The sequence below is a fragment of the Panicum virgatum genome, chromosome 5N, assembly GCF_016808335.1.
Source record: "Panicum virgatum strain AP13 chromosome 5N, P.virgatum_v5, whole genome shotgun sequence".
Lineage (NCBI taxonomy): Eukaryota > Viridiplantae > Streptophyta > Magnoliopsida > Poales > Poaceae > Panicum > Panicum virgatum.
In genome coordinates, this window is record NC_053149.1 from 67,442,102 (window position 1) to 67,469,014 (window position 26,913).

A 26,913-nucleotide genomic window follows, 5' to 3' on the forward strand; every position below is an offset into this window, starting at 1 on the left:
TCCATTGCTGCAGCCTAAAAACAGGCTTGTCGACGAGCAAGTCTGCACGTGCGGTCGCACGGCGGCGCGGCGACGGTGACCGATTTGACAGCAAGGTCACCGGCGACACGGCGTGGAGGCTGCCTGCCGGCCGCCGGGGTCTGTCAAGTGCGGCCAAATTCCATCCCTTTCAGCACAACACGGAAGGGGCAAGTGCGGAGTTGACAAACCGAGCTAATTAAGCTCCGCGTCAACGGGTGTAGTCAAGGTAGACGGAGCTAAAGAACTCTCCTCCGCCGCGTGCCGTCGACCTCAAACCCACAGCGATGCGCGTGAAGCTCCCCCCCAAGATTCTCCGACCAGCAATCCCGCCCGTCTCATGACCTCGGGACGTGCAGGTCTTGGTCCAGATCTTCTGTTCGGATAGTATATCGCGCCCTCGCTTGAGCCACTAGAGCCCCTCGCCCCGCGCCCGACTCGGCATGGGCGCCGCCGTTGGGAAGCCCGCGTTCGGCCTCGCCGTCGCGCCGAGGACGCAGACGCACGCGGAGGAACGGCTCGCCGTCGTGGAGCACGCCCTGCTCCAGTGGACCCGCTCCCCCGGCGCCGACTCCGGCGTCTGGGACGCGGACGCCAGCTACACCAACAGGGGCCTCCTCGCCGCGGTAGACGACGTGCTGCTCCTGGCGGAGGAGGACCCCTTCCCGCTCCCCGGGGCCTCGTCCGCGCGCCGCCGCCTGGACAGCGCCGTCGGCGCCGCCGCGTCGCGCATGGTGGAGGAGTTCCTGCGCGTCAGGGTCTGGGACGCCTCCCCACTGCGCGTCGCCGTCGACGGGCTCGCGCTGGCGTCTAGCGGCGCGTCGCTGCTGGTCTTCCCCAGCGCCGGCGACAGGACCAGCGACGCGAGCTCCGGCGGGGAGGTCGACGCGTCCGACGGGACCCGGTCGAGGGCCAGCTCCGGCGTGCCTGACGAGGTCGCGGCCCTGTTGGAAGGCGAGGTCTGGGATGAGCTCGACCTCGTCCGCCCCGCGGGCGTGTCCGTCCTCCACGAGATCGCCCTTCGGATGGTCCGCGCCGGCTGCACCAAGGAGCTCTTCCGGGCGTTCCCGAACGCTCCCTGCGATGTGCTTGACAGGTGAAGCTTCTGGTTTCTGCTGGTCATCAATGGCCCTGCAGTTTCATTGGCCCTGCTTGTCTGACGGATGGATCGCGATCATGGATGTGCATCAGGTTCCTGTCAATTCTTCGTGTTGAATGCTCGCAGCGGACGACGGAGGCCGTGATCAAGCGGTGGACGACGGTGGCGAAGATCATCGGGAAGGCCATAGTCGCCATGCGGAGGCAGCTGTACGCGCAGAGTCCAGGCGCCTTCGACAGTTTCAGGGACGAATACTTGCTGGCCATCGCGGAGAACCGCATCCTGATCCTGCTCGAGTTCGCCAACGGCTTCACCTCCATCACATCGCACGAGAAGCTCGTATACATGCTCGGCATGTACGAGGCTCTCAGCGACGCCGCGCCCAGCCTCCTGCACTTGTTCAGCGGGGCGCGCAAGGAGCTCGTCGCTGAGCGGACACAGGACATCCTCACCAAATTGGCCGACGCGATGAGGATTATGGTCAGCGGTGTCGTGGCCAAGGTCCGAGGCGACTGTCCGCGCACGCCGAGCGCGGCGGGCGGGGTCCACCCGCTGGCACGCGACGCCATGACCTGCGCCGAGCTGCTGGCGAGGCACCGCACCACGCTGGACTTGATCCTCGCGGGCGGCGGCGAAGGCGAAGGAGACGCCCCCGCGGGCTCCCTCGCCGCCGCCCTCGTCGCGGAGCTGATCGCGTGCCTGGAACGCAACCTCCAGGGGAAACTCGCCCTCGCCTGCGCCGACGCGGGAGGCTCGCGGCACCTCTTCCTGGCCAACAACATGAGCTTCATACTGAACCGCGCCGCGGACGCCGGCGACGTGGCGTCCCTGCTCGGGGGCGCGTGGGCCGCGCGGCGCCGGGGCCGGCTCGCGCAGCACGTAGCGAGCTACGCCGAGTCGTCCTGGGGCCCGGCCGTCGCTCTCCTGGAGACGCCCGCGTGTGGCAGGGGCAAGCCGGCGAAAATTCTGGCGGAGTTCGACGCCGCGTTTACCAGAGCGCGCGACAGCGAGGTGTGCCGCCAGGTCCCGGATCCCGAGCTCCGAGCGGCCCTGCGGAACGCCGTGTCGGAGATGGTGGTTCCTGCATATTGCGCGTTTCTGCAGAGGCACCCCAAGCTTGGATCATCCGTCAGGTACACGGCTGATGATGTGGCCGAATGCTTGTCGGAATTGTTCGAAGGAGAAGCCGTGGATGCCACGAAATCCTAGAGATCTTCAGATTGTACTAAACTGTCAATAAGCCCTACCTTCTATACCGTTTTTGCCAGTTTATATCATTCAGTTGTGGCACTGCTGGTCCCTCGTCATGTAACAATAATATATCTGAAATTCTGAACATGGAAAATATGAACTAGAAAGCAGCAGCATTTTCATGTTGACAGAAGTCTACTTCTTCTTACATGATTATAGGGCATGAACTGCTAATAGAATGCTGGCTGGTCATGAAATGTGACAGCTGACAGATATGATCAACTTGCTGGGTAACAATGGCTACAGAAAATTCGGCACGCACACTTGGAATGACAGTTCATAGTTGCCGCTGAGCTCGAACTCGCAGGTGTCTCCTTCGTGCAGGTTGTTCTCCCTGCAGATGTCAACCCAACCAGTGATGAAGCCACTGAACCTTGGGGTGCATTGGTACACAACGGGCCAGAGTCTCATGCAAGGGTCCCTGAGTATCACAACCTTCCTTCCCTGTTTCTTCGTTCTTGGTATAACCGGTAGTCGAGTGGGAAGCTCCTGCACGGAGATCTTTCAGAGCTGTAGTACTGAATGGTAAGCTCAGATCAGTCAAAGAAATGGTCAGGGCTACTTACAAGCCATGTTTGCTCAGGTGCAGGCACAGCAATACAAAACTTGCTGCTGCTTGCTGCAAGTGCAAGAACACCACCTGATTCGGAGGTTCCACAGCCGATGTCTACGGAGTTATTCTCTGCACATTGGATCAAAATTCATGAAATAAATTGTATGTCAATTAAAAAGAAGAAGTGAAAGCATTCTGTAATACCAGTTTGATGAAGATTTTGACAGAGATGAGGATTGTCATGAAGCTTTGGGCTACTTGATATGACTTCAGAAGTATTCTGCCCTGTGCTATCTTGCTTATTACCTTGACCATCTTGCTGTTTATCATGCTTCACTGCTGAGTGTGCAAGAACAAATCCTTAAGCATTGTTGTCGCTAAGTTAAGTCCAAATATAAGAACATGCAAATACAATGGAAAGCAATGTGCACCTAGTTCAGAACAAAAGATTGGAAAAAACACCAACCTTCTTTACGTTCTGCTTGGCCGTCCTTGCAACAGAGCAAATCATTGTCTTTGTTGCAACCACTTAATACACATTCACTGGAATGCACTTCAGGATCAGCTGGAGGAGAAGAAGAGTTCTCCTTTGCAAATGATGACGGCTCATTAGCAGGCAACGCGTTGATATCTATTTCATTCACTGCAACACAAGCATATCCTGTTCCTGTTCCTAGTGCATCAGTCATCTGTTTATTTTCTGTACATGAAAGTGTCTCTGGCATCACAAAACGCTGATCATCTCCAATTGAAGAGAAGTGATTTTGCTGGGTATCCTCAAGGCCACTGAAACCTGAAGTTTGGGCAGTAGTAATAGGCCCTCCAACATTCAGATCAACAGAAAATGCTTCTGGATTACACATATCATTTTCAAATTCATATATATCAGCTGACAAAAATATATCATCTATATTCACTCCATTAAGATCCATCATAGCAAGAGGTCCAATAGCATCAGTATTTGTAGGCAAATTCAAGCCATCGCCATGTTCAATTTCGGTAGCGTCAGAAACCAGGTGCTGTATAACTCTAGCATTGCATTCGCTTTCTTTTTCTTCAAAGACTCTGCAGTCGTCTTCTATTTCCGCCTCTCCATCTAACACCTCCTGAGCTTTACAATCAGAGTGCCTTGTAGGGGGCTCAGAATCTTCTTTTGGTTCTGTGACTTCTACCTCTGGCACTCCCCCTGATGTTTCTGAACATTTTAGTTCAGATGCAGAATGGGGAAGATCAGAATCGTCAATGAAAACATGATCTTGCATCTGACAGTCTTTCGGGCCCAGATCATTGTGGTGATCGGTACGTTGTTTCTTCTTGCAGTTCTTGCTTATCTTCTCGGTTTGACTACTCGGACAGCTAGTTTTCTTCCTGGGCTTCCTCTTCCGGCTCTGCCTTTTGTTCTTCTCGCAGAGAAACAGCCTTTCCACAGCCGATGGGGCAAACATCTGCACAGTGAAGACCGATCTGGCAATCTGCCTGAACACCAGGAACTCGCCACAGCTGACGGCATGGTCCAGCACGAAGTTCTTCCATCCATGCCCAAACGACAGGACGCCGTCGCGCAAGCACAGCCGCACACGCCACCGGAGGCCGAATGCGTCTTCGAGATAAATGTTGGAGCCTGCCAGGTCCAAGATTGTCCTGGCAAATGGCGGTGGTATATCCTGCATGTGTAAAACTCTTAGTCCAGATAAGTTCTGCAGTGATTGCCTAACAAAAATGCAGACTCCTTCGAAAAAAGAGAAGTCGCCAAAGACCCATACCATGTGCTCGGAGAAGTAGCCCATCATGACCTTGAAGAAGGACGGCACTGCCGGGATCGGCCTGGTCTTGCTGGAAGACGGCGACGGGGAGGACGAAGCAGCTCGGCCATGAATCCGAGCACACCTCTTCTTGCAATCCACGCACGCCCGGTTCTGGTGCGGATCGCATGACTTCTTCCTCCTCCTCCTCCTCTTCACCACCTTCTCGGCTTCCTCCCCTTCGATGTCTATTTCGACCACGGTCTCTTCCGGCTCTTTCTTCACGGCTCCTCCTTCGATCAGCTCCATCATGCTCGCTACCCAGAATGAAGATCACAGAACAAGAAGGCCTGCTCTGATCACTCCCTGAGCTACCTCGCAACACCAAGCTCCGTGTTCAGACTTCAGATAACTCTCTGACGGAACGACAGGGTGGAGGAGAAACCAATCATGCTTGCCTCGCTGCTTGTGCTCGGTGCTCCTTCGCTATCGTTTCCAAGAAAGAACACTGCAGTCTACTAGTACTTTCTACCACTACGCAGCAGCAGTAATTTCCCGGTGCTCCCTTGATTCGGACCTGTAGCACTGACTGACAGTGGGACCCGCGCGGCGGCCAATGTCAGGGGTTCGACATTCGAGACGAGGCAACAGGTCCCCTCGTGCGGTGACCGGCGCACCTGGACGTGTCTGACCGTGGGTCCCAGGTGACAGGGAGGTGCTGAGGTTCTCCTCTCAGACTGCCTTGCTATCAGTGCCTGACTGACGGGCACTTGCTGGCTCCTTTGCTTGCTGGCAGCAGGGTGCACTATCGAAATAGAACTATCACGATTTTGTTTAGATACATTCAAAATTCCAAAAATTTACAAGATTTTCCATCACATTGAATCTTTAAACGCATGCATGAAATATTAAATGTAGCTAAATAAAATAACTAATTACACAATTTGACTATAATTTACTAAACGAATCTTTTGATCCTAGTTAACACATGACGGGACAATAATTAATAAATACAAATAAAAGTGTTATAGTACTTTACACCCAAAACTTTTCGCATCTAAACAAAGCCCAAATGAACTATCAAAATAGAACTATCAAATTTTGAGATTGATGATGGACTATTGAAAAATAGATTTTGTTAGGTACCATGGTGCACTATCAAAGTAGATGATTTATGGTGTATTCGTATGCATTGCTTGGCTGATAGAATAAAATAGAGAGATGGATAGATGGAGAGGGAAGGAGAGGGACATAGAAAAATTGGGATCGAGTTAATCTAACAACTAAGTCTTAATAAATGCTAGCCTGGGATGTAATATTTTGAGATTAAGTTTGGTTATTCCTAATTTAAGGTGGAAGGTTCAATATCAAAGGATGCCAATATATCTTTTTCCTTACTATAAAGAGCAAGGCCCCAAAATAATGAGGATATATAATCAATGTTGCTTTCCTATGGTTGCTGATTGGACTTGATTGCTCTGAACAAGTATAGAATCAACTTATAAATCTTCCACGCATGTATGGAATATATATTTCTTTTTTACTTTTTCAATGGAGATGATCGGTGAAATCCTATAACATGGATTACAATAGGGGCTATGTACATTGATATATATGACATTTGTTTGTGAAATCCTTTTAATTAGTGATAAATAAATTCTTTAATTATTGATACTACTTTTAAACACGTGCCCCATCCCAACTAGTAATGCCAAAAAAAAAAAATGGAGCTCACACGCTCCTCAAGAGTCAAGAGAATGGACTCCAACTTGCGAAATACTACACGTGGTGTATACCGATCTTAATCAGCTCAACAAAAAAAAGGTGTGTGTGGGGGAACCTCACGCACTCACACGCGAACAAGGAGACGAGATGGATGCGGGCATGCGGCGGCGAGGCCGCGGAGAGCCTCACCGTTCCCAATCCCACATACAGCGCGCGCCTCATTATCGCCTGCTTCTCTTTCGAACACTTGCTGCAAGCACCACCTCGGCCGTCCGGACTCCTGTATCCCGTGTGCCTGTGTGTTGGCCAGCCGCCAGCCACGAGCTCTGCTTGCCCTGTAGTGGTGTATAAGTTGTAGACCTGTAGTTGTGCTGAAGTTATCACCACCGTATCCCACTCTTTTTTCGGAGAAGAAGAGATGAAATAATTTATACTGCTTCTCTGCCAGCATCATCCTCTCGTCGTTTGTTGAAACCTTGAACAGTTGAACTGTCATAACGAAGACATGGTGCTGTTGTAGCAGAGCTGTCTTATCCTTTGCTCCTTGCACATTTTGAAGCATACTGCATACAGATCCTATTTTCCAAATTCTTATATGTTATGTTATCAAACCTGAAGACTGTACTTCATTTCTTGTGTTAAGCAAATGCCACTGGATCTATAAGGATACAGTGTAGTCGCAAAAAAAAAATAATATAAGGATACAGTGCGTGTTGATCCTCCGCTGGCAGGCAGCAACCAGCAACTTTTGGAGGTTCGTGGGCCGTTCTGGGCCGTTCAGATATGTACGCTGGGCTGCTTGCTGTTGGATCTATAACGTGTATAAGAGACGAGGCTGGCTAAGCATTTTCCTCCAAAAAAGAAAAAAGGATATTAGCGTTGCTCAGCTGCCCAATTGTGCAAGTGTAGCACTTGACGACCAGAGAGAGGATGGAATTATGGAAAACCACAAGTGCTAACACCAGCATACGTACGTGGTTCCATAATTTCGGGCGGTGGCCGGCCTTCCGGACGAGTCCAAAGCACGCAATGTTGATGCTACAGTCAACCGTGACTTCTCTTCCGTGCGGTTGATTTTTTCAACAGCTCCCACATGGTGGGACCCACCACCCACTACCACCTCTTTGCTGGATCCCGCAGGGCACCTCCCCTCATTCCTCCCGCAGCCTCCCATCTTCTCCTTCCTCCGTGCCTCTCTCTCAGGTCCATCCCCCGCGCCCCTCCCCCATTCTCCTTCCTCCTGCAGCCCCCCTCTCCTTCCTCCTACATCCTCGTCGCGGCGGCGGCCGCGGCGCCGGCGGGGCGGGGAGCTTCGCCCGCGAGCTCGGCGGCGGCGCGGCGGGGAGTCCGCGGCGCGGCACGGCGGCGGCGGCCTGCGGGGGAGCCCCGCCGCAGTGCGTCGGCGGCGGACCGGGGAGATCCACCCGCGAGCTCACCCCCGGCAGCGGCGGCGGCCGCGGGGAGGTCCGCTTGCGAGCTCACCCCCGGCGGCGGCGGCGGAGAGCCTCGGGGTAGTAGCTGTGTTTTTTTTCTTTTTCTTTTTATGCAAAGTTTAAAAAAAATCCCAAATTAAAAAATTACCAAAGTTTTTTTATTTTTGACTGCAATTTTTTTACCTTGAGTTTGTTTCTGGATGCAAAAATATTTTAAATAATTTTTTTTCTGAAGCAAAATTTCCATCTTAATTTTTTTTCAATTTGTTTCTCAAATTTTTCTCTCTAATTTTTTTCTCGTCAAAATTTTCCGTCTTTTTTTCTCAAAAATTTTTTCTTGAAAAAATTTCTTGAAATCAGAAAACGACAAAAAACTTACTAAAAAAGAAAAAAAACGAACGGTCGGAAAATCGACCGTACGGAGCTCCTCCGTACGGTTGACCGTAAATTAGCCACACCCTCCAAAGCATAAGCATTTTTTTTGAAGGACCAAAGCATAAGCATTGGTAAAGCTAACGAGGTAAAGCAGTTTGCCGCCGAAGGAACACTGACATCGCCGCTCGTCCTCTTTCTCCAGCATCTTTTGGACCCAAGCGGGAAAAAAGAAGCTAACGAGGAACGCAGCATTAGTCTAAGCTGGTGATTAGTTGGACCCGAGCGCGCCTGTTTATTTATAATAATACTGTGTTCCTCGTGCGAAACGCGACGTCAGATCGGCCGCCCTCCTGCTCCGTGGCGACCACAACTTGTAGCGCGTGCGCGTGCCTGCAGCAGTGCACAGCCTGCTCCGTCCGGCCTCGGCTCCGGCATGCCGACGCGCGCAGACATCATGCGCGCACTGCAAGAGTGCACGGTAGGCTGTTGGTAGCGGTGGTGCCGCACTGCCGCGCCTTTTGCCCCAGCGCGTCCGGTCAGTCGCGCAACCAGCACATCTCCTAAAGGCTAAAAGAGAAAGCACAAGATAATAACCCAAAGCAGAATCGATCGCCCTTTCACATCTCCCTTTTTACAAATTGTCAAGCACGCTTTACCAGAGCCACTACTACCAGTTACCAAGACCCATCTGGTCAATGATTGTTCTCAGCATTTCCCGTGGGGATTTGTTTTCATGACATCACAGGACAAAAAATGATAAAAAATAAAAAACCGCTTGTTGACACACAGAGGAATAGGCGAATAGCTGAAATTTCTGTTGCTAATACTCATTGAAATCATCGTAGCATTATAGCAGCTCTCACGGCAGCGCCACAGATTGATAGATGGACAAACACCTGACGACCGCATCCACTAGTTGTTGCGTTCAGGTCTCCTTATTGTTGTGAATTGATGATCCTTACTGCACCTCTAATCCAGAAAATTGGATCCATACCATTGAAAGATTCAGACTTTAGAAAAATACCGTCAAAAGATCCAGCTTTAGAAAAATATCATTGAATTGAAAGGTTGCTCCGTTGTTGATTTCTACCATTTCTGTGACTTCAACGTTAACACCAGTTACCTGCCACCCCTCTCTCTCTCTCTCTCTCTCTCTCTCTCTCTCTCTCCCTATGACACCTTGGCCCCACTCGTCATCCCTAACCTCCAGCAAGCACGGGGTGCAGCTGCTTGCACTGATGGAGGCATGAAGAACTTGATGCCTCCCAACAGGAGCAAGCATGGAGGAGCAGAGATTCTTGGCTTGGTAGTTTAGGTGCTTCGCATGAAGAGAAGGAAGCAGGAGGTGGCGTATATATTAGGTGCTGCTTCCTGCTAATTTGTGCTCACGGAGTGAGAAAGCTATCAGCAGCTATGGACGTGGATTTTGGGAGGTATATTTGCAGATTTTCTCTACCCCTCTACTGTCTATCGATTGAATACGGGCTACGGTGGACAGGGAGGGAGGAAGGAAACAAAAAAGGAAGGTAGCTTTTGCATCTCGGTGGGAAAAAAATAGAAAGGGAAGAGAGAGGAAAAGAGATTGGTGCTTGCGGTTGCAGGGGGATAAGCAGAGAGGAGTTTTGGTGCCGCTTGCTGCCTGCTCGCTCGCCGAGAGAGGGAGCCACCTCGGCCATGGCGGAAATGTGCTTGGGAGGCGACGACCGACGATGCGTGGAGTTAGCCATGGTGGCCGTGCTGGCAAGGGAAAGCGAATTAGGCCGTACTGCAAGTGAGTGCTCTCAGCGTTTTTTTCTTATCAGAAGTTAACGGCAAGTTCACGGAGATGGTAGAAATCAGGAAGGGTGCAACTTTCTACGCTATTCTTCTGTATCTAGTACAAACTACACTCTTCATGAAAACACGTGCAAATCATGATAAAAAAAGTCGTCTAAATTTAACAAAAAAATCACACATATAGATGTTATGATGATACACAATCTTATAAAATATCTTGTCCAAACTCGATTTCGTTTGTGAGATAAAAAAATAAATTTCTAACAAATCATCTGGACACATTTCTGGCTTGAAAATTATTATTTTTATATCTCACAAACGAAGTCGAGTTTGGACAAGATATTTTACAAGGTTGTATATCATCGTATCATTTATATGTGTGATTTTTTTGGTGAATTTAGACGACTTCTTTGCCGTGGTTTGCACGAATTTTCACGAAGTTGTGATTTGCACCAGATATGTTCCCATTCTTCTAAAGTTTAATCTTTTGATGATATTTTTCTAAAGTTTGAATCTTTTAATGGTATGGATCTAAATTTCCCATATTTATACTACCTTTTAAAAATAAAATCTCATTTTAGAGAGAAATAGTACAAATGTTTAAGAGAAGGATTGGAGGTGCGATCACAGTTTTGCACCTCTAGGTCTCCTCATACACGTACGGCCTGACGAGCGTTTCACCTACCCTGATCCATGATCCATCGCCCAAAGCCACAAGGTTCCGTTCAGCAAAGTTTATTCGATCGGTTGTCATCTGAAAGAAAACGCAGACACGTTTATTCCAGGCTGGATGTCGGAGCCATGCCATGGTCCTCCCTAGCTAATGAGCACAAGAAGAAGAAGAAGAAGAAGAAAGACTCCCGGCGATGAGCTGAGCCCGGCCGTCGCCTCCGTCGCCTCGTTTCGTCAGCGCGGATTCTTTCCAACAGTATGCATGGCGAACTCGTCAACAAAATCTCAGATTCCCTTCCCGGTTACGCGAGAATGATGAAGCTCTTCCTCGGCCATTGACTTGCGGATCCCGGCGAGACCAAGTGCCAAGTTCAGGAGCCGCTGGCTTGTGCATAGCTGAATTGATTGGCCCGGCTTGGGAGTTAAACAAAACGCAGGCAACCCGCCGTTGCCGCTCAACCACGACTGAAAACCGCAAGCAACGAACGATCTTGCAACTGTTGCATATTTTATCTATGAAGCCGTGCAGACACTTTTGTAAAAAGTATGTTAACAAGGACTTGTTGTTCGTCAGAAATCAAGCAAGCCACGTTCATTTAGGCAAGCAACCGGCAAGAAGCAGCATAGACCCACAACATCCATTGGTTCAATGGTTGGGCCTTTATTTTTTGTATGTGAACTCGCCGTCCATTCGGAACCATTGGATAGCATCATAGCAACCAGTACAAAATTAAATCAAATGCTTTCATGACTCAGGCCTTGCAAACTAAACAAATCGATGGAGCAGTTCAATGATAATTCTTCGTATTCAAGAATTGTTTTCGATAAGCGCATGCAATTCAAAGTTTTTTTTATGAAAAACCATGGCATAACGGAAACGAGTATAATAGTTCCACCACAAAGGCACTAATAATAGTTCCACCACAAAGGCACTAATAATAGTTCCACCACAAAGGCACTAATCAGCAAAACCTACTGCAGAAAGCTAGCTATGGAGGACCGCAACACACTGCCCAGGAAGACCTCAGTCGAACACCTCCAGTGCGTCATACTCCGGGCCAGAGATGGCGTCAGCTACGATGGCGGCCGGTGTGAGCTCGCCGTCCGCCTCCAGGAAGAGTCTCACCAGGTTCTTGGAGTAGCCGCTCACCAGGGCCGCGCCCTCCTGCTCCGCCACCACCGGCATGGATGCCTTGGACGTCCCCACGTTCCAGAACACCACCTGCGGCACAGTGAACCCCTCGGCGGCGAACCCCTCGGCGGCGAACTTGTCGCAGATGCCCTGGTACTCTGTCTTCCACACAGACGCGGCGCCTGTCCACCCATCAAAGTCCATGTCGCTCAGCACGAACACCCTCTTAACCATCATGTCCTTGCGCAGCCCGCCGGCCACCGCCAGCTGCAGGATCTTGCTGAACACGCCCTGCAGGTTCGCGCCCTTCCTGTGCGCCCCCATTGCCGCCACCAGCGGCCGCAGCTTCTCTTTGAGGTTCGCGCCGCGCACCTTGTGTAGCTGGTGCGTCTCGTCGAAGGTGATCACGCGCCCCTTCCATGGCTCCTGGCTCAGCTCAGAGATCAGGAGACCCAGAGCGACGGCCGCGGAGGCTGGCTGGTCCGCGACGGCAGCTGCGGCGCCAGAGAGCCCGCACACCGCGATGCAGTTGGCCAGGCGGCCCTCAGCGGCAAGGGAGGCCGCCATGCGGCGCCACTGGAGCTCCGCCGCCTCGTCGTGCTCCCCCTTGAGCGCCGCGGCGATGAGCTCGTGCGGCAGCACCCCATCTGCTGGCATCCTGGCGTGGCCGGTGCGCACCTCGTCGAAGAAGCTGGTCACGCGGTGCTTGTCGTGCTTCTGGAACACCTCCTTGTACTTGCGCATGGCGACGGACGCCACGCGCGCGTACGGCAGCTCTTCAAACTTGCACGCGCACATGTACACCTCCGGGAGCTCGAGCGCCTTGCGCAGCGGCACCAGCACCTCGCGCCGGAGCCGGTCGCGGATGCGGTAGGCGTAGTGCTTGTCGGAGATGTTGAGGTACTCCTGGCTGGACTCGCGCGGGAAGATGCAGCGAGCGATGGCCTCGCAGAGCAGTGTCGCGCGGTCGTAGGACGAGCGGAGCGACGGGCACCACTTGGCCGCGAGCCCGATCTTGGCGGTGTCGCCCGCGCGCAGGTGCTCGACGTCGGACTTGAGCATCTCGGCGAACATCTCGGCGACGCGGTCGTAGAGGAAACGGAAGGACTCGTCGGACTCGTAGCGGTCGAGCGCCGCCCGCGCCAGCTGCGCCTCCACCTGGCGCTTCCTCTCCTTGGCAGCCTGGAACTCGCTGTCACTTCGGCGGCGCTTCACGCCCTGGCGAGCGGAGGTCCTGCTGCTGCTTGCGGCGGTCGCCTTCCTTTTCCATGCGGTCGCCGTGGAGGATGCGGTAGAGTATCTCGGGGAGGTCCTTGAGGCAGCCGAACCTGGCGAAGATGGCGAGGTTCCCGGCGAGCGTCTTGGGGTGGTGCGCATGCATCCAGAGCGCGGCGGCGTAGAAGCCCTCCCTGTCGCCCTTGCCCAGGCCGCGCACGCCGCGGAGGTGGCAGACGAGCCTGAGCGCGGCGCGCGCGTCGCGGGACCACGCGACGTCGAGGAGCGCGGCCACGTCGGTACCCGAGGTAGCGCCGGGGACGACCTGGAAGAAGAAGTCGACGCAGGGGTCGCCGGACGAGGCATAGGCAAGTGCCCGCCCGGACCGTGGCGCCTCCTTCGCCACGCCGGCGCACGCCATCGGTGTGTCCGAGTCGTCGTCGGACGAGGAGTACTCGCGGGTGGGCTCGGGATCCGCAGCGGCAGCGGCGTGGGTGTTGAGGGAGGCGGCAGCCACGGGGGGGGGGGGGCCGAGGAGCGCGACGGAGGCTGGCGGGGCCATGGCTAAAGGCGGCGGCGGCGGCGGTAGGGTTTGGATTTCCGATCGCAGCGAGATCGGATCGAAGGGGGCGGATGAGAGATTTTGCTGGGACGTCGAGGAAGATTTTATTGGTGAGGCCGGCCTGGCCGCGACTGGGAAAAGGCGGTGGCGTTTGCCAAATCGCTGCTCTAGCCAGGTTGAATCAACGGTGGCGATCGTAGGATACCCCACCGCCTTAACTAGAGTATCGCCTACGTGTCATTCACAAGTCGTACGGCACAAGGAACCCCCCTGCCCCGCTGGCGCCGCCTCCCGCCCGGTTGTGTATAGAACCCACCGCGAACAATCGAGTCAATCCCCTCAGCTAAACCCTAGGCCGTGTTTAGTTACAAAAATTAAAATTCCAATTTTTTTTCCGGCACCTGCATGGAGACTTAAATCTAGACGAAATAAAAAACGCATTGCGACTGCTGTTTGTAAATGGCGAGACGAATCTAATGAATCTAATTAGGATGTAATTAGATGCTAAATTGCTACAGTAATGCTACAGTAAATACCCTCTAATGATGGATTAATTAGGCTCATTAGATTCGTCTCGCGATTTACAGACGAGTTCTGTAATTATTTTTATAATTAGTCTATATTTAATACTTTAAATATAAAAAAAATGTCTTTTCAAAAACTTTACTACGCGCAACTAAACACGGTCCTAGTACCAGAAACAGAAACAGATCTCATCCCGTTCCCGTCCGATCGGATCGACCCCGCCATGGCCGCCATCCTCCTCGGCCCTCCCGTCATCCGCGGGGCTCGCCCGCCACCGACGGCCGCCGCCGAAGCCGCAGAGCCCCCCGCCTCCCACCCCTTCCTCGACCTCATCGACGCCTGCTTCAACAACGACGCCCCCGCCGCCGCCTCCGACGGCGGCAAGGGGCCCCGCATGATGCGGACGGAGAACACGCCGACACGCCGCCGCAGCGCGTGCGCGAGCTCGTCACCCTCGCGTGGGCGCACGACCCGCTCACGGCCCTCAAGCTCGTCGCGAACCTCCGCGGCGTGCGCGGCACGGGCAAGTCCGACAAGGAGGGCTTCTACGCCGCCGCGCTCTGGCTGCACGAGCGCCACCCCAAGATGCTCGCCTGCAATCTCCCCGCGCTCGCCGAGTTCGGCTACCTCAAGGACTTCCCCAAGCACGGCGCCGACGCCCGCAAGCTCGCCAAGGAGAAGGTGGGCATCGCCAAGATTAGGCGCAAGGTCGCGGAGGTCCGCGCCGCCCGGCTGGCCGGCACGAAGCGCGCTCGCGCTCGCGGCCACACCGCCGCGCCACAGCCCTCTGCCGCGCCCGTGCTTGCCGACTTCGTCAGCGCCGCGCTCTCCAACCCCAAGACCCAGTGGAAGCGTGGCAGTAAGTCTGGAGGCGTGGTCTCTGCCGCGGCAATGGAGACAGAGAAGGAGTCTCATGATCAGGCGACGGAGGCCGTGGAGCAAAAACCCGAGGCGATGGAGGTGGATCACAAGGAGGAGGCTGCTGCTGCGAAGGAGTTCCCCATGACGAAGCAGGTGCGGAAGGTAGCCAAGCTCGCAGTGCAATCTCTGGAGACGTACTACGGCGATGTCGCCTACCGCTTCCTGTTGGACTGCGTCGCGCAGTTCTTTGCCGACCTCCTCGCCTCCGACGTCGAGCAGCTCGCCCCCGGCGGCAACAAGAGGAAGATCGGGCTCGCCGCCAAGTGGTGCCCAACTCCGGGCTCGTCGTTCGATCGGACAACGCTGCTCTGCGAGGCCATCGCCCGCCGCCTCTTCCCGCGCGACTCCAGCCCCGACTACGCCGACCTGTCCGAGGAGCACTACGCGTACCGCGTGCTCCACCGTCTCCGTCGCGAGGTGCTGGTGCCGCTGCGGAAGGTCCTGGAGCTTCCGGAGGTGTACATGAGCGCCCAGCGGTGGTCCGAGCTTCCCTACACCCGTGTGGCATCGGTGGCCATGAGGCGCTAAAGGACCTGTTCAAGAAGCACGACGAGGCTCGCTTCGACAAGTACCTCGAGGACGTCGAGGCTGGTAAGGCCAAGATCGCGGCCGGCGCGCTCCTGCCCCATGAGATCGCGGCCGCCGCTTTCAGAGGCGAGGCAGACGACGTGTCGGAGCTGCAGTGGCATCGCATGGTGGAGGACCTCCGCAAGAAGGGGTCGCTGAGCAACTGCATCGCCGTCTGCGACGTGTCCGGGAGCATGACCGCCACGCCAATGGAGGTGTGCGTGGCGCTGGGCCTCCTCATCTCAGAGCTCAGCGAGAAGCCGTGGGGCGGATCCACAAGATCGAGGGCAAGACCCTCACTCAGAAGATGAGCATGCAGTGGAACATGAACACCAACTTCCAGGCAGTGTTCGACCGCATCCTCCGCACAGCTGTGGACGGCCTGCTGCCCAAGGACAAGATGATCAGGACTGTCTTCGTGTTCAGCGACATGTAGTTCGACCAGGCGTCGGCAAACCCCTGGGAGACGGACTACCAGGTCATCTGCCGCAAGTTCACGGACGCTGGGTACGGCGACGCAGTGCCGCAGATCGTGTTCTGGAACCTAAGGGACTCGCGGTCCACGCCGGTGACTTCGACGCAGCCGGGAGTCGCGATGGTGAGCGGCTTCTCTAAGAACCTGGTCAAGCTCTTCCTGGAGAACGATGGCGTGGTGAACCCGGAGACTGTTATGGCGGCGGCCATCTCAGGTGCCGAGTATTAGGAGTTAGGTCGTATCTGGATGATGCATGTCTGAATTCTGCGCTAATATGTTGTACTCAATCTGGCATGCACGAGTAAGATAGAAGTGCTTTGGTACTGAACAGCTTTGAGAATTTCCTTATGATTTGAATTAGGTTTGGGCTTGTTTTCTTCATAATATTGGTCGTCTACTCTGTGTTTCTGTTCCATCTTATTATGCATTGTTCAAACCTGAGCCGATCGCGGCTACTTGCTGGCCCCATTATTAAAAATGAAGCAGAGAGCAGAGTCTGTTCTGTTGCAAAGCAAGCAAACATTCTTTACGCTTGATCCTAAAAATTCAGTACTGTACGTGTCTGCACTATCCAAAAACCGTCAGGCTTCGACAAGCGATTCTTTTTCTCTTTTTTTTTTTTAATTTTCTTAGCCAACAACAGCATTGAACCCGTGCGGGCGCCAGAGATGCGACACGGCGTACGTCTGGATCGACCGATGGAACGGATGGACAGGGAGACGCCACACCTGCCGATCAGGGTACAATTAGGGTGTGTTTGGTTGGGGAGCCAAATAGAAGGGAGCGGCTCCATACTTTGTTTGATTGGCGGACAGGTGAACGGAGCCAACCCCGTGAGCGAATATTCACCCAATATGTGGGATAAGCTCGCTCCGCCAAAATCATCGAGGCAAAATTGGATTGGTACCAGAACAAATGTTTGGATATATACCATCAAAAGAACTAGTTGTAGATATATACCATTAAAAGATGTCAACTCTTAGCAACTTACCATTTCTGTTAAACCAACGTTAAATGTGACCATTGTACCCCTTGCTGATAAAAGACTTGAGCAGCAGTGTATCTGCACTTCATCCCCCCATTTCAACAGCATTTTGAGAGTATATAAGAGGACGTACGCAACAAGATTTTGGTACATTCTAACACAACATCTTTGCCAACATATAACACACACATTTTGAACAGTATATAATCAAGTTTGATGTCATTTCAATACTAAATTGCATTAGCCAGCTAATTCCTTCAAGTTAACGACAAAAGTACCACAATCTCACAAAAGTGTTGCATAGCAGTGCTATATATACATACATAGAGTTGCACAAAAGACCACACTTGCACAGCTATGTTCACACTCAAATTAGAGTAAGACAACTAATATTTCTAGCTAATAATGAGCCTCCTGTTAATTCCTCCAGGTGAGATGGATGCCATCCTCCTTGTTGTAGGACCTGGGCTAGTTGGTGAAAGAGAAGACATGCTTCTTGTTGTTACTCCTGGACTACAAGCCACTTTTGGATCAGCAACATTTGGAGATGGTTCAGCATCAATCATGGAGACTTCAACAACTTCAGATTTAGATTTCCTAGGATGCACAATATGGATTAGATAGAGAACATATTCATTACATATGAGGATTGAGAAATGATATATTACAATACCTTTGCCCTTTTGATTTTTTTGGACGCGGTGGGGGAAGTTCTTGTTCTAATTCAGCTTGAGTAGCAGTACAACCCTTCTCTATATGTCCAAACTGAAAGCACCTTTTGCATTGATAGGGCCCTCTTTTTCCTGCCTCTCCACTAGCCTTAATTCTTTTCTTCCTTGGTCTGCCAGCAGGCCTTTCTAGTTTTGGAGGAACCATTTTAAACCCAGGATCAAATTTTGGCCAATCAGTCTTGTCACCCATTGGAGTAACCACAAACCGATAAGCTGTTTTGAACCTCTCTACGGAATAGTAGTCATCTATAAAGTTCTCAATGTTAATATTTCTAATTTTCCCAAATAGAGCTATTGCATGAGTGCAGGGTTTTCCAGAAATTTGCCATTGCCCACATCCACAAGTTTTTTTTCTCAATGTCTACAGGAACTCTCCAATTCTTCCCTTCTTTTGTTATTCCTGATGAGACTAGCTATTAATGTGCCTGAACCTTGAACTTATTTCTTTCGGGTTTCATCTCTAGCCTACCCCAACTTGCTTGGGAAAAAAGGCTATGTTGTTGTTGTTGTTGTTGTTTTGTTATTCCTGATATCTCAGCAGACATTGCACTAGTCCTCAGGATTTCATAGTGCAGCCCTCGACTCTTCATGTTCAACTCATGTAACACACTTGCCAAGATACGTCCTTCCATTCTATCAGCTATCTCTTGCCTTGTGTAAATCTTCTCCATGATCTTCTCCCTAATCTTATCCATTAGATCAGCAACTGGAAGGTTTTTGTAATCTTTTATCCAATTGTTAAAGCATTCTGAGATGTTGTTGTTCACATAATCAACCTTACACTCTTTTGAGAATTTGGATCTGCTCCATTTCAGCTTGTGATGCCTATTTAAAAAGGTAACTGCTTTAGGACTAGCTGCTGCAATTTTCTCCATTAGTGCATCATATCTACGATCTGTACATGCCCATGCACAAGGCCACATATACTTAAGCACATCACCCTTGAATTGTTTTCTGAAATTAGCCATGAGGTGCCTAAAACACTCACGGTGCTCCACATCACCTTGGAATACCTTTTTTACAGCGTATGCCAATCCCTTACAAGCATCAGTGTGAATTGTTAGTCCAGGGAGAATCCCAGCGCCTCTTTTACAACTTCTTTCACTTTTTGAGCTATCCAAGATATGAAAGCCTCTCGTCCCTTCATCTTGTTTGTACTAGAACAACTGTGCACATCCAATTCCGAGAGTTTGACCACCATGAATGTATTGCCACCATGTAATTTCTTTGCGAAAACTCTCCAATCACAATTTTCATCTGGACACCTTGCCGTATACCTTTCTTTGTCACTATGTTCAATCCTAGTCTCAAACTCATTTTTGATGGCATATTGTTTTATGGTGTGACGAAAAGCAATCTTGTCTGCAAATGTATCTCCTACCTTGATGATTGGATTCTCTTTATCATGAGATGTGTGAGGCACGACAAAATTATCAAGCATAGTAGCCTCATCATCAGGAACAACCTCAGTATCAAAGTCTTCGGTTTCTGAAATAGGTCTTGCCCTCTTTCTTTTCTGCACCTCAACTTTTTTATCTAGATCAATAACTGGATGATCAACATTTTTGAAGTACCTCCACTCTTCATCTACCCCAGCTGGTTCATCTCCATTAGGATCACATCCAACATTGATGAAGTGCTTCTTCTCTTCCTCTTCATTCGTTGGTGGCCCTGCAGTTGATTCCCCATATTCAGGAACTTCTGCCCATGTAAATCCTCCATCTAGCAACTCCAGATCAGTGTCCATTGCACCTGGGATCATCTCCCCTCCTATGTTCACTGCAGTAGGCATCTCCTCCTCTCCTATGTTCACTGCAGTAGGCATCTCCTCCTCCCTTCTGTTGTGCTCATGTCTGCCCACAACCATGAACAACTTGACTACGCTATATGCCCTTAACAAATCAAGAAGTTGTGCATCTGAATTCAACTTGCATGTCACATTCCCCCCTGTTAGAACCCAAAAATTTGCCTTCTGGTCACTGCCCCATTTAAATTCTGAACCAATATCTGTCTCCAAGTCAATGATTGAGTATGCTTCTGAATCAACAACATAGCTCACTAGCCTACCACGATTGTACTCCTTTCTACCATCTTGCATAGTGAAGTAAGAATTGACCGTGACCTCTACTCAACACGCACTCTTTGGATTAATCCTGCAGCAGCAATGGCAAAAACATGGAAGGAAGAACAAATGCAAGGACCAATCTGTTCATCCCAACCCCCTCCCAAACCAGCAAACTAGGTACAAAATGCAAGAAATTGCAGAGATTTGATAGAGAGAAAAAAGGTTATTACCCTTCCGGAACCTCGTCAGGATCCATATGCCTCAATTCAAGCTCGATTTTTCAGCACTGTGTGTAAGAGAGGGAAACCCTAGGGTCAAGAACCATGAAAAAGAGAGGAGGAGAAAGAAAAAGATGGGCATACACATACTGTGAATGAGAGGAGGAGGCACTCGTCGCCTACATGTAGCGCGGGGGGCGCGCCGGCGAGAAGCGCTGGTCGCCGCCCGCTCCTTTCTCGTGAGCGAGATGTGCGTCGGGCTCCCTGGGAAAAAAAGGCCACGAGCCCCCCTTGTGCAGGCAAGGGCAAAATTGGAAGCTTGCATAATTTGGGTTTGTAAAAAAAAGGAAAACTAAGGCCCGTTTAGTTCCCAAAAATTTTCACCAAAAAATTTTCACCTCCCCTTTAAACATATATATGAAGCACTAAATATAATTAAATAACAAAACTAATTACACAGTTTGGATGTACACGACGAGACAAATCTTTTAAGCCTAATTAGTGCATGATTAGTCATAAGTGCTACAGTAACCCCACATGTGCTAATGATGCGGTCAAAGGTCTCAAAAGATTCGTCTCGTGGTTTCCAAGTGAGTTCTGAAATTAGTTTTTTAATTAGTGTCCGAAAAATCATCCCGACATTCGATCAAAGTGCTAATTTGACGTCCAAAAATTTTCATCAGGTAACTAAACGCCCCCTAACGGTGGGCCGACGGAAGCCAGACACAGTGCTAGATATCCATAACGTGGTCATCTTTCGATGGTAAATAGCTAGTGTTGAATCTTTCAGTGGTATATATCCAAACATTGGTTCTTTTAATGGTACCAATCCAATTTTGCCCATCATTCGAACCGGTTCGCTCCCGTTCAACTCCGTCACTTCTCGAGGCCAGTGTTTTCCTTACCGATCGGTAACCGCCGGTTACCGCCGATTTTTACCGATACCGCTACTAGGTGGCAACCCATATCGGCGGTAAATTTCGAAAAATTTCGCCTGAATTTAAAATTTTCAAAAATATTTGAAATAAAAAAGGAAAAAATATGGTAAGAAAGTAGAGATGACATACATCATTCTAATATAGAACATGTTCAAATATTTGACTGTTTGGGCACTCAAAAAAATAAAAAAACTTTCGGACCGGTAATCCCGAGCGGTATCCTCTAATCCCGAGCGGTATTCGGCGTTTTCCGAGCGGAAATCGGCGCGTTTGGACCGGAAACCACTGCATTGTGAGTATTTCTTGATTTTACATTGATTTTTAGATGTTTGTTGTGTAGCTATATTCAAAAACATGTGTTCATATTAGCTATATGGATCCATTTGTTCATGGTAGTTGGATGTTAATTTGTTCATTTTAGCTATATGTATATATGTGTGTTCATATTTCAAATATGTACATATATTTTCATTTGTTCATTTGGACCGGAAACCACTACTATGTATTATATATATTGACGATGATGGTTTGTGAGGACTATGATTGTGATGATTTGCATGTGAATTTCTATTTTTATAGATATGAACTTCTATTCTATGTATGTGTAAATGTTATATAATTGTTTGATATATACCATCAGTAATGATATTTACAAAATTACGGTGAAATGCTGCCAAAATTTTTAATTTTCCAAAGTCATACGGTGTTTACCGGTTAAAAACGACGGTTACCGGTCGGTAAACATCGATTACCGGTCGGTAAACAACGGTTACCGGTTTTTTGAATTTGAATTGTCATTTCGAGCGGTTTCTAGCGGTTTTCGGCGATTTACCGCCGGTTTATCGATAGCGTTAGTTGGCGAAAATCGTTTTACCGTCGGTAAGGTGAACCCTGCTCGAGGCACGGACGGAGCGCGAGCTCACGGGAGCACTTCCTCTGCCCCCCGCGAGCTCGAACGGAGCACGTCCACCGGTGGAGCTCGGGCGGAGCGGGGCCGTGGGAGGAGCTTGGGCCGGGCGGAGCACGACCGCCGCCAGAGCTCGGGCCAGGCGGAGCGCGCCCACCGGCCGAGCTCGGGCAGAGCGCGGCTGTCGGCAGAGCTCGGAGCCCGACCCCGATGGCCAGACTCGCCGGCGCCGGCGAGCCCAAGCTCCAGCTCCCACATGCGGCACTGGCAAAAGCAGCCAGCGGTGGTGGATCGAGCAACACTGCTTCGATTTAGATGATGCCGCGAAGAATCAGGCGGTGAGCGTGAAGAATCGGGCGGTGACAAATCAATTTGGCCGCCGGCTGGTTGATTTGTCCAAGAGCGCACCGAATCGAATGGGGCTGGCCGATTTAGGTGGCAGCAGATTGATTTGGTTAGCCGATTTGGGTGGCAGAGCTCAAGGGCGGAGCTTCATGCGGGCCAAAGGGGCGCATGGCCCCCTGGCTGTGTAAATTTCACACGTAACGAACAGTGATTTTGACACTGTTCATTACTGTAGCAAAGAATGCCCCCTCATTTTTCTAAAATCGGAGATCAAGCTCCGCCGCTGGCAGAGATCGATTTGGCTAGCGGTAGTTCGATTTGGATTGGAGCGGCCCGCAAGGGAGCAGCCCCCTGTTGCAGGGAGAAGCGCTCGCCAAGCATGCTGCGATGGCAGCAGGAAGCTGCAGTCAGAAAGGGAATGGAAGGGGAGGAGAGGGGAAGAAGAAGGGTGGTGTGCATGACAGGTGGGTCCCATAAAACGGGCACTAACGGCACAAGAGCCGGTTGACTCTTATCCTTTCAACTAAATAGAAAATGGAGCCATTCCATCCTTCCAACCCAATAAAAAAATGGAGCCACTCCAATCCTCGAATCTGGGATGGAACCGTTCCATCCTATCTCGCCCTTCAACCAAACACTACCTTAATGGCCGTGTTTGGTTTGGCCTCAAAAAGTTTTCATAAAAAATTTTCGACCCTTTGACTACTAATTACAGGTACTAAATGAAGTCTAATTACAAAACTACCTCTACAATTATGGCACTGTAGAACTTACTGTAGCTAATGAGGTCTTTGGCCGTATAGTTAAAGGATAATTAGGCTCGGTTATTGTAGCATAACTGTAGCCAATCATAGTGGAACTTAGCTCATTAGATTCATCTCGAAAAGTTACACTCATCTGTGTAAAGATTTCGCAAATAAACTTTGTTTAGTACTATATACATGCATTTGTCTTTTTGTGAAAAAAATTTCATGGGAACAACCAAACACGGCCAATCCTGTTGGGTTGGGTGGGAGTTCAGCGAGCAGAGCAGAGTCGAGAATTCAAAGCAACAGTTTTTTTATAATACAAATCTATATTTCTAGATAAGAAAAATGTACAAGTACACGTACAAATACAGAGACGTACGACAAGAATACATGAACAGCTGTCCCAGCCAAATTGCGCTAAGGACCTGAAAGAAAATAAAAATTACACTAAAGTCCCTGGATCCAGAGCGAGCCGAAGACACTCGTTGTTCTCGTTGCCGGCCGCCGCCACCGAAGAAGACGTCGGGCATCACCATGAGCAGAAAGAGTCCCATCGCCCACAGGCTTTGAAAGGAGCCGAAAAAGACACCCGTCGCGAAAGACGGGATGAAGCCATCGGCGGTCGCCCATCGACCGGGGCCGCGCCCCGACCCGTCCCACTCCTGGATTTGAGCTCGCCATCGACGGAGCCCGCCGCCGAGGGAAGACCGAGGCAGATCCAGCCGGCCACCATCCACAACACCCGCAGCATAACCGGCACCCTTGAACCAAAAGGGCAGGAGCAACATCACCAGTAAGCGCGACGAAGATCCAAGCCCGGACTCCCGTACAGCAGCTCCCAACCTTGCCGATGGCACAGGAGTGGAGCACCATCGGGGCGAGAAGGAGGTGGAGCATTATTCCTCGCGACGCCGCCGCCTTCGCCTCGTCGACGCCGCCCCGGAACGCAAGCCGCAGAGGAACATCCCCCTGGCTAAACCTAGCTCTGCCGACGACCACCGCCAGTGAGCAAACTCTAAACCTAGCTACTCTATGTACATCCGCACGACGCTTCCCCCGACCTCCACCCTCTCCGACTCGTCCCCGGACGCCAGAGAAGAAGGAGGCCGGCGGAACCGCCGCCGGAACCGGCGGTCGCCCCCTTTTCGCCTCCTTTGTCCTTGCACACTGCAAACCTGCTGCCGAGGGATTCGAAATGCAGGCCCACATTCAGAGCAACAGTTGGAAGAACTATTCGCGGTACTCGCCTCCTGAGTCCTGACGCGAGCTCCCACTCCACAAGGCATGGGGGAAGCGCACGTGTCACGCTTCGGTAGCAGCCATGGGGTCGGGGTGGGACCTCGCCGACCTTTGCCTCGCGGCCCTCGCCTAGCACTCCACTCATGACCATCGGTGTCCCAACGGAAACGTTACGACGGCGACGGCGACGGCGACCGTGACCCGATCATCAGGCGCAGGAAAAAGTCCATCGTGGACCATCAGGAAAAGAAATTAAAGTTGATCATGCGAAACCCTAATGAAAGGCTGGGTGCCTGTCCAGCGCACCGTCCACTTGTTAACCGCCGCCGGGAGATATGTACTGGTCGCCGAAAGAAGAAGAAGAAGAATATCTGTGGACAGGCTTCTTCAGTACCCAATCGACACTGGCTGATCTAGAAGCATGGAGCACTGGCTCCTGTTAATTTCACCGGAGCACGGGCACTGCTCGAATCATGAGATCGTACCCCAGCTTTGACGGTGGGCCACCAGCTGACGATCTTCATCAGACCAGAAGCAATGCAGCGGCGGCCGCCCGTGAGTAGTATTGGTGCCTTCTGCCTTTGTGTGGCATGACTCGAGCCTGACGCGGCTTTCCTTCCCCAATCGAGACGTGTCGACGGAGCTCGAGCAGAAATTTCCAGAACTGCGGGCGCCGCCGCTCTTGTCCCTGATTCCACACCAGAGCACCGTCTGATTATTGTGATTAATCGCCAATAAATCCTCCAAAAAGATTATTCGGCTTTGTTAGTGCGATTCTGGTTTTGTTATTTCTGGCTCGCCGTAGTATCGTCTGAAATATTATTACAATAAGGAGTGCAAAATATTTTTAAATTTTCGCGGGTGCAGGCGCGTGTAATAATCATCATCGGAACGGACAATTTAAGTGACGGGAATCTCTATGAACTAGGCAGCTATTTTTCTCTGAATAATATAGTACTAAATAAACCCTAGAAATGAATCTAGAGGTCAGAACAGCTGTTCTCAGCGCTGCAGAAAGTTTGCGCTAGAATACTTGTCCTAAGCAGCTCCTTTCGGCGTAGCATGTCTGGATCGTGGAAGCCTAGGAACCATCGTCGGCAAGGAATGGAATACTTGCATCCTAGGCCAAAAAGATCGAGATCCTCAAACGAAGGAAACAGCTGCGAGTTTGTTTCTTGAGCACGTCACGGTGCTCCGACATAACCTTGTCGTAGAAGACCCTGCTCTGCATTCCAATTCCAACCACCCCTCCCATCATGTAATATAAATAAATGTGCAGCTAATGATCTGATGTCAATGAGGATTAGTAGAGATCGATTGATACTTGTAGTCGAAATCAGTAGTCTGCACGTTCACACATTCAAAAGGGCTGGTCTTTCGAAGAAACACATTCAAAATGGCTCAGAATTTCAACTGAAAAAATGGTGCCGGCCGTTCTAGTCGCCGCTGAAGACTGATGCAAGATGGTCTTCTTCTCTGATCTTCCGGTGATCACACGTTCAAACCTCCACTAGTTTCTTCTGACCTCGTTCCAACGGCCGTGGACGGCAGCAGAGAGGTGACTGCTGAGTGAGATCATAGCTTGCCTCACCCAAAGTATTTTCTTTCCTTCTACTCTTTCTTCCATTTCAAGCCACAGCCTGAACATCATCAGTCGCCAGAAATGGTCAAAAAAAAAAATCATCAGTCGCCAGAATAACTGAAGCAGAGACAGAATGTGACGTCTCCATTTATCTTTGGAACTAAAAGGATTTGCCAACAAGATCTATTTTTCTATATAAAGAGGTGATGCCGTGAAAGCATGGAACTGTACATAACCCAGAATATCTGTTCTAGCATTGTTGAGTCCTACTAGTGTGCTATTGATTTCTGAAGGACAGGAGCCGAAAATCTAGGGCAAAGCTCAGAAGGGACCTGCAATGATAGAGGTGGGTTAGAATGGTGTTCGGCTGATCTGATAAATAGTATTTAGCTAATAAAATGAATAGTATTATGTGAGAGGAAATAAGTTAAAATAAACCGAGACAAGCTGAGAACTCATCAGCCGAGCAGGATCAATGCCCTCAGTCTGAGGCTCAGCTGACCTGCCCCTGTTTTCCTGTAGCCAAGCAGTGCCCACTAGATATTTGATGCTGGTCGCTGGACAGATCAGAGATACAGTGGATTCTCACTTTCTCTGTAGTGGGAATCCAGGGGGCCGCGCCCAGCAGTGGTGCTGCCATGGATATGTGTAGAGTACAGGACCACGGATCAAACGGAGTTGCCATTGTTTGCATCGTAGATGCACGCGAAAGCAAATGATCACTTTTATCAGAGCTGCTCAAAGTGAATCTGCCTAAAGCCCTAAACAAAAGTACACCAACAGACAAACAGTAAATCAAGCCGTAAAGAAATCATCAATGGTAATTATAACTAAAGTGAATACAATAACCAAGAAATTTCAGGTCATAAAAAAGGGAGGTTAAAATTAGCTAATTACAAGAAACGGCAAACATTCTATGCTTTTCAGAAAGTTTGGACTCCTACAGCAGAAGCACAGCCCTTGCAAAAGAGGAAAAATCTCTTTCATTTACAGGAATAACTCCAGCATGCAAATTGTGCAGTACCCCTCAGGAGACTACAAATCCACGTCACATAATGGATATCTCGTTCCATGGCCTCAATGAATCACAAGGAAAATGACAGCGGGTCCCAC

At 50.6% G+C, this 26,913-nt stretch overlaps 3 protein-coding genes and 2 pseudogenes across 7 annotated transcripts; 2 read left to right on the top strand and 3 right to left on the bottom strand.

The window, feature by feature from the left end:
* The first annotated feature begins 245 nt into the window (after nucleotides 1-245).
* On the top strand, nucleotides 246-2,501 carry LOC120675735 (exocyst complex component EXO70A1-like). The gene is made up of 2 exons (XM_039956944.1): nucleotides 246-1,114; nucleotides 1,210-2,501. The coding sequence occupies exons 1-2, from the start codon at nucleotides 462-464 to the stop codon at nucleotides 2,324-2,326; spliced, it is 1,770 nt and encodes a 589-aa protein (XP_039812878.1). The 5' UTR covers nucleotides 246-461; the 3' UTR covers nucleotides 2,327-2,501.
* Nucleotides 2,419-5,187, bottom strand: LOC120675733 (B3 domain-containing protein Os01g0905400-like). Of its 5 annotated transcripts, none has more exons than XM_039956939.1 (5): nucleotides 4,685-5,187; nucleotides 3,388-4,585; nucleotides 3,126-3,260; nucleotides 2,935-3,050; nucleotides 2,419-2,857 (listed from the first exon to the last, which is right to left on the bottom strand). In XM_039956939.1, the coding sequence occupies exons 1-5, from the start codon at nucleotides 4,973-4,975 to the stop codon at nucleotides 2,609-2,611; spliced, it is 1,989 nt and encodes a 662-aa protein (XP_039812873.1). In that variant the 5' UTR covers nucleotides 4,976-5,187; the 3' UTR covers nucleotides 2,419-2,608. The 5 variants fall into 5 exon arrangements, with proteins under 5 accessions (XP_039812873.1, XP_039812876.1, XP_039812874.1 ...); XM_039956942.1 differs by having other exon boundaries at nucleotides 2,465-2,857; nucleotides 3,228-3,257; XM_039956940.1 differs by having other exon boundaries at nucleotides 2,465-2,857; nucleotides 3,126-3,257.
* A 6,236-nt stretch (nucleotides 5,188-11,423) lies between these two features.
* LOC120676970 lies at nucleotides 11,424-13,815 on the bottom strand (annotated as a pseudogene).
* A 432-nt stretch (nucleotides 13,816-14,247) lies between these two features.
* Nucleotides 14,248-16,427, top strand: LOC120676845 (annotated as a pseudogene).
* A 778-nt stretch (nucleotides 16,428-17,205) lies between these two features.
* On the bottom strand, nucleotides 17,206-20,350 carry LOC120673482. Its single transcript, XM_039954328.1, has 4 exons — nucleotides 20,191-20,350; nucleotides 20,053-20,108; nucleotides 17,700-19,910; nucleotides 17,206-17,623 (listed from the first exon to the last, which is right to left on the bottom strand). The coding sequence occupies exon 3, from the start codon at nucleotides 19,853-19,855 to the stop codon at nucleotides 18,818-18,820; it is 1,038 nt and encodes a 345-aa protein (XP_039810262.1). The 5' UTR covers nucleotides 19,856-19,910; nucleotides 20,053-20,108; nucleotides 20,191-20,350; the 3' UTR covers nucleotides 17,206-17,623; nucleotides 17,700-18,817.
* Nucleotides 20,351-26,913: the final 6,563 nt, after the last annotated feature.

What these genes read in the sequence shown, in the direction of transcription:
- LOC120675735 (XM_039956944.1), top strand. Translation starts at nt 462, where the DNA reads ATGGGCGCCGCCGTTGGGAAGCCCGCGTTCGGCCTCGCCGTCGCGCCG. An exon ending in CCCTGCGATGTGCTTGACAG is followed by an intron (nt 1,115 to 1,209) that starts GTGAAGCTTCTG and finishes GATGTGCATCAG; the next exon opens with GTTCCTGTCAATTCTTCGTG.
- LOC120675733 (XM_039956939.1), bottom strand. Translation starts at nt 4,975, where the DNA reads ATGATGGAGCTGATCGAAGGAGGAGCCGTGAAGAAAGAGCCGGAAGAG. An exon ending in CCAAGCAGAACGTAAAGAAG is followed by an intron (nt 3,261 to 3,387) that starts GTTGGTGTTTTT and finishes TTGCACACTCAG; the next exon opens with CAGTGAAGCATGATAAACAG. An exon ending in TCAAAATCTTCATCAAACTG is followed by an intron (nt 3,051 to 3,125) that starts GTATTACAGAAT and finishes TCCAATGTGCAG; the next exon opens with AGAATAACTCCGTAGACATC.
- LOC120673482 (XM_039954328.1), bottom strand. Translation starts at nt 19,855, where the DNA reads ATGCAAGATGGTAGAAAGGAGTACAATCGTGGTAGGCTAGTGAGCTAT.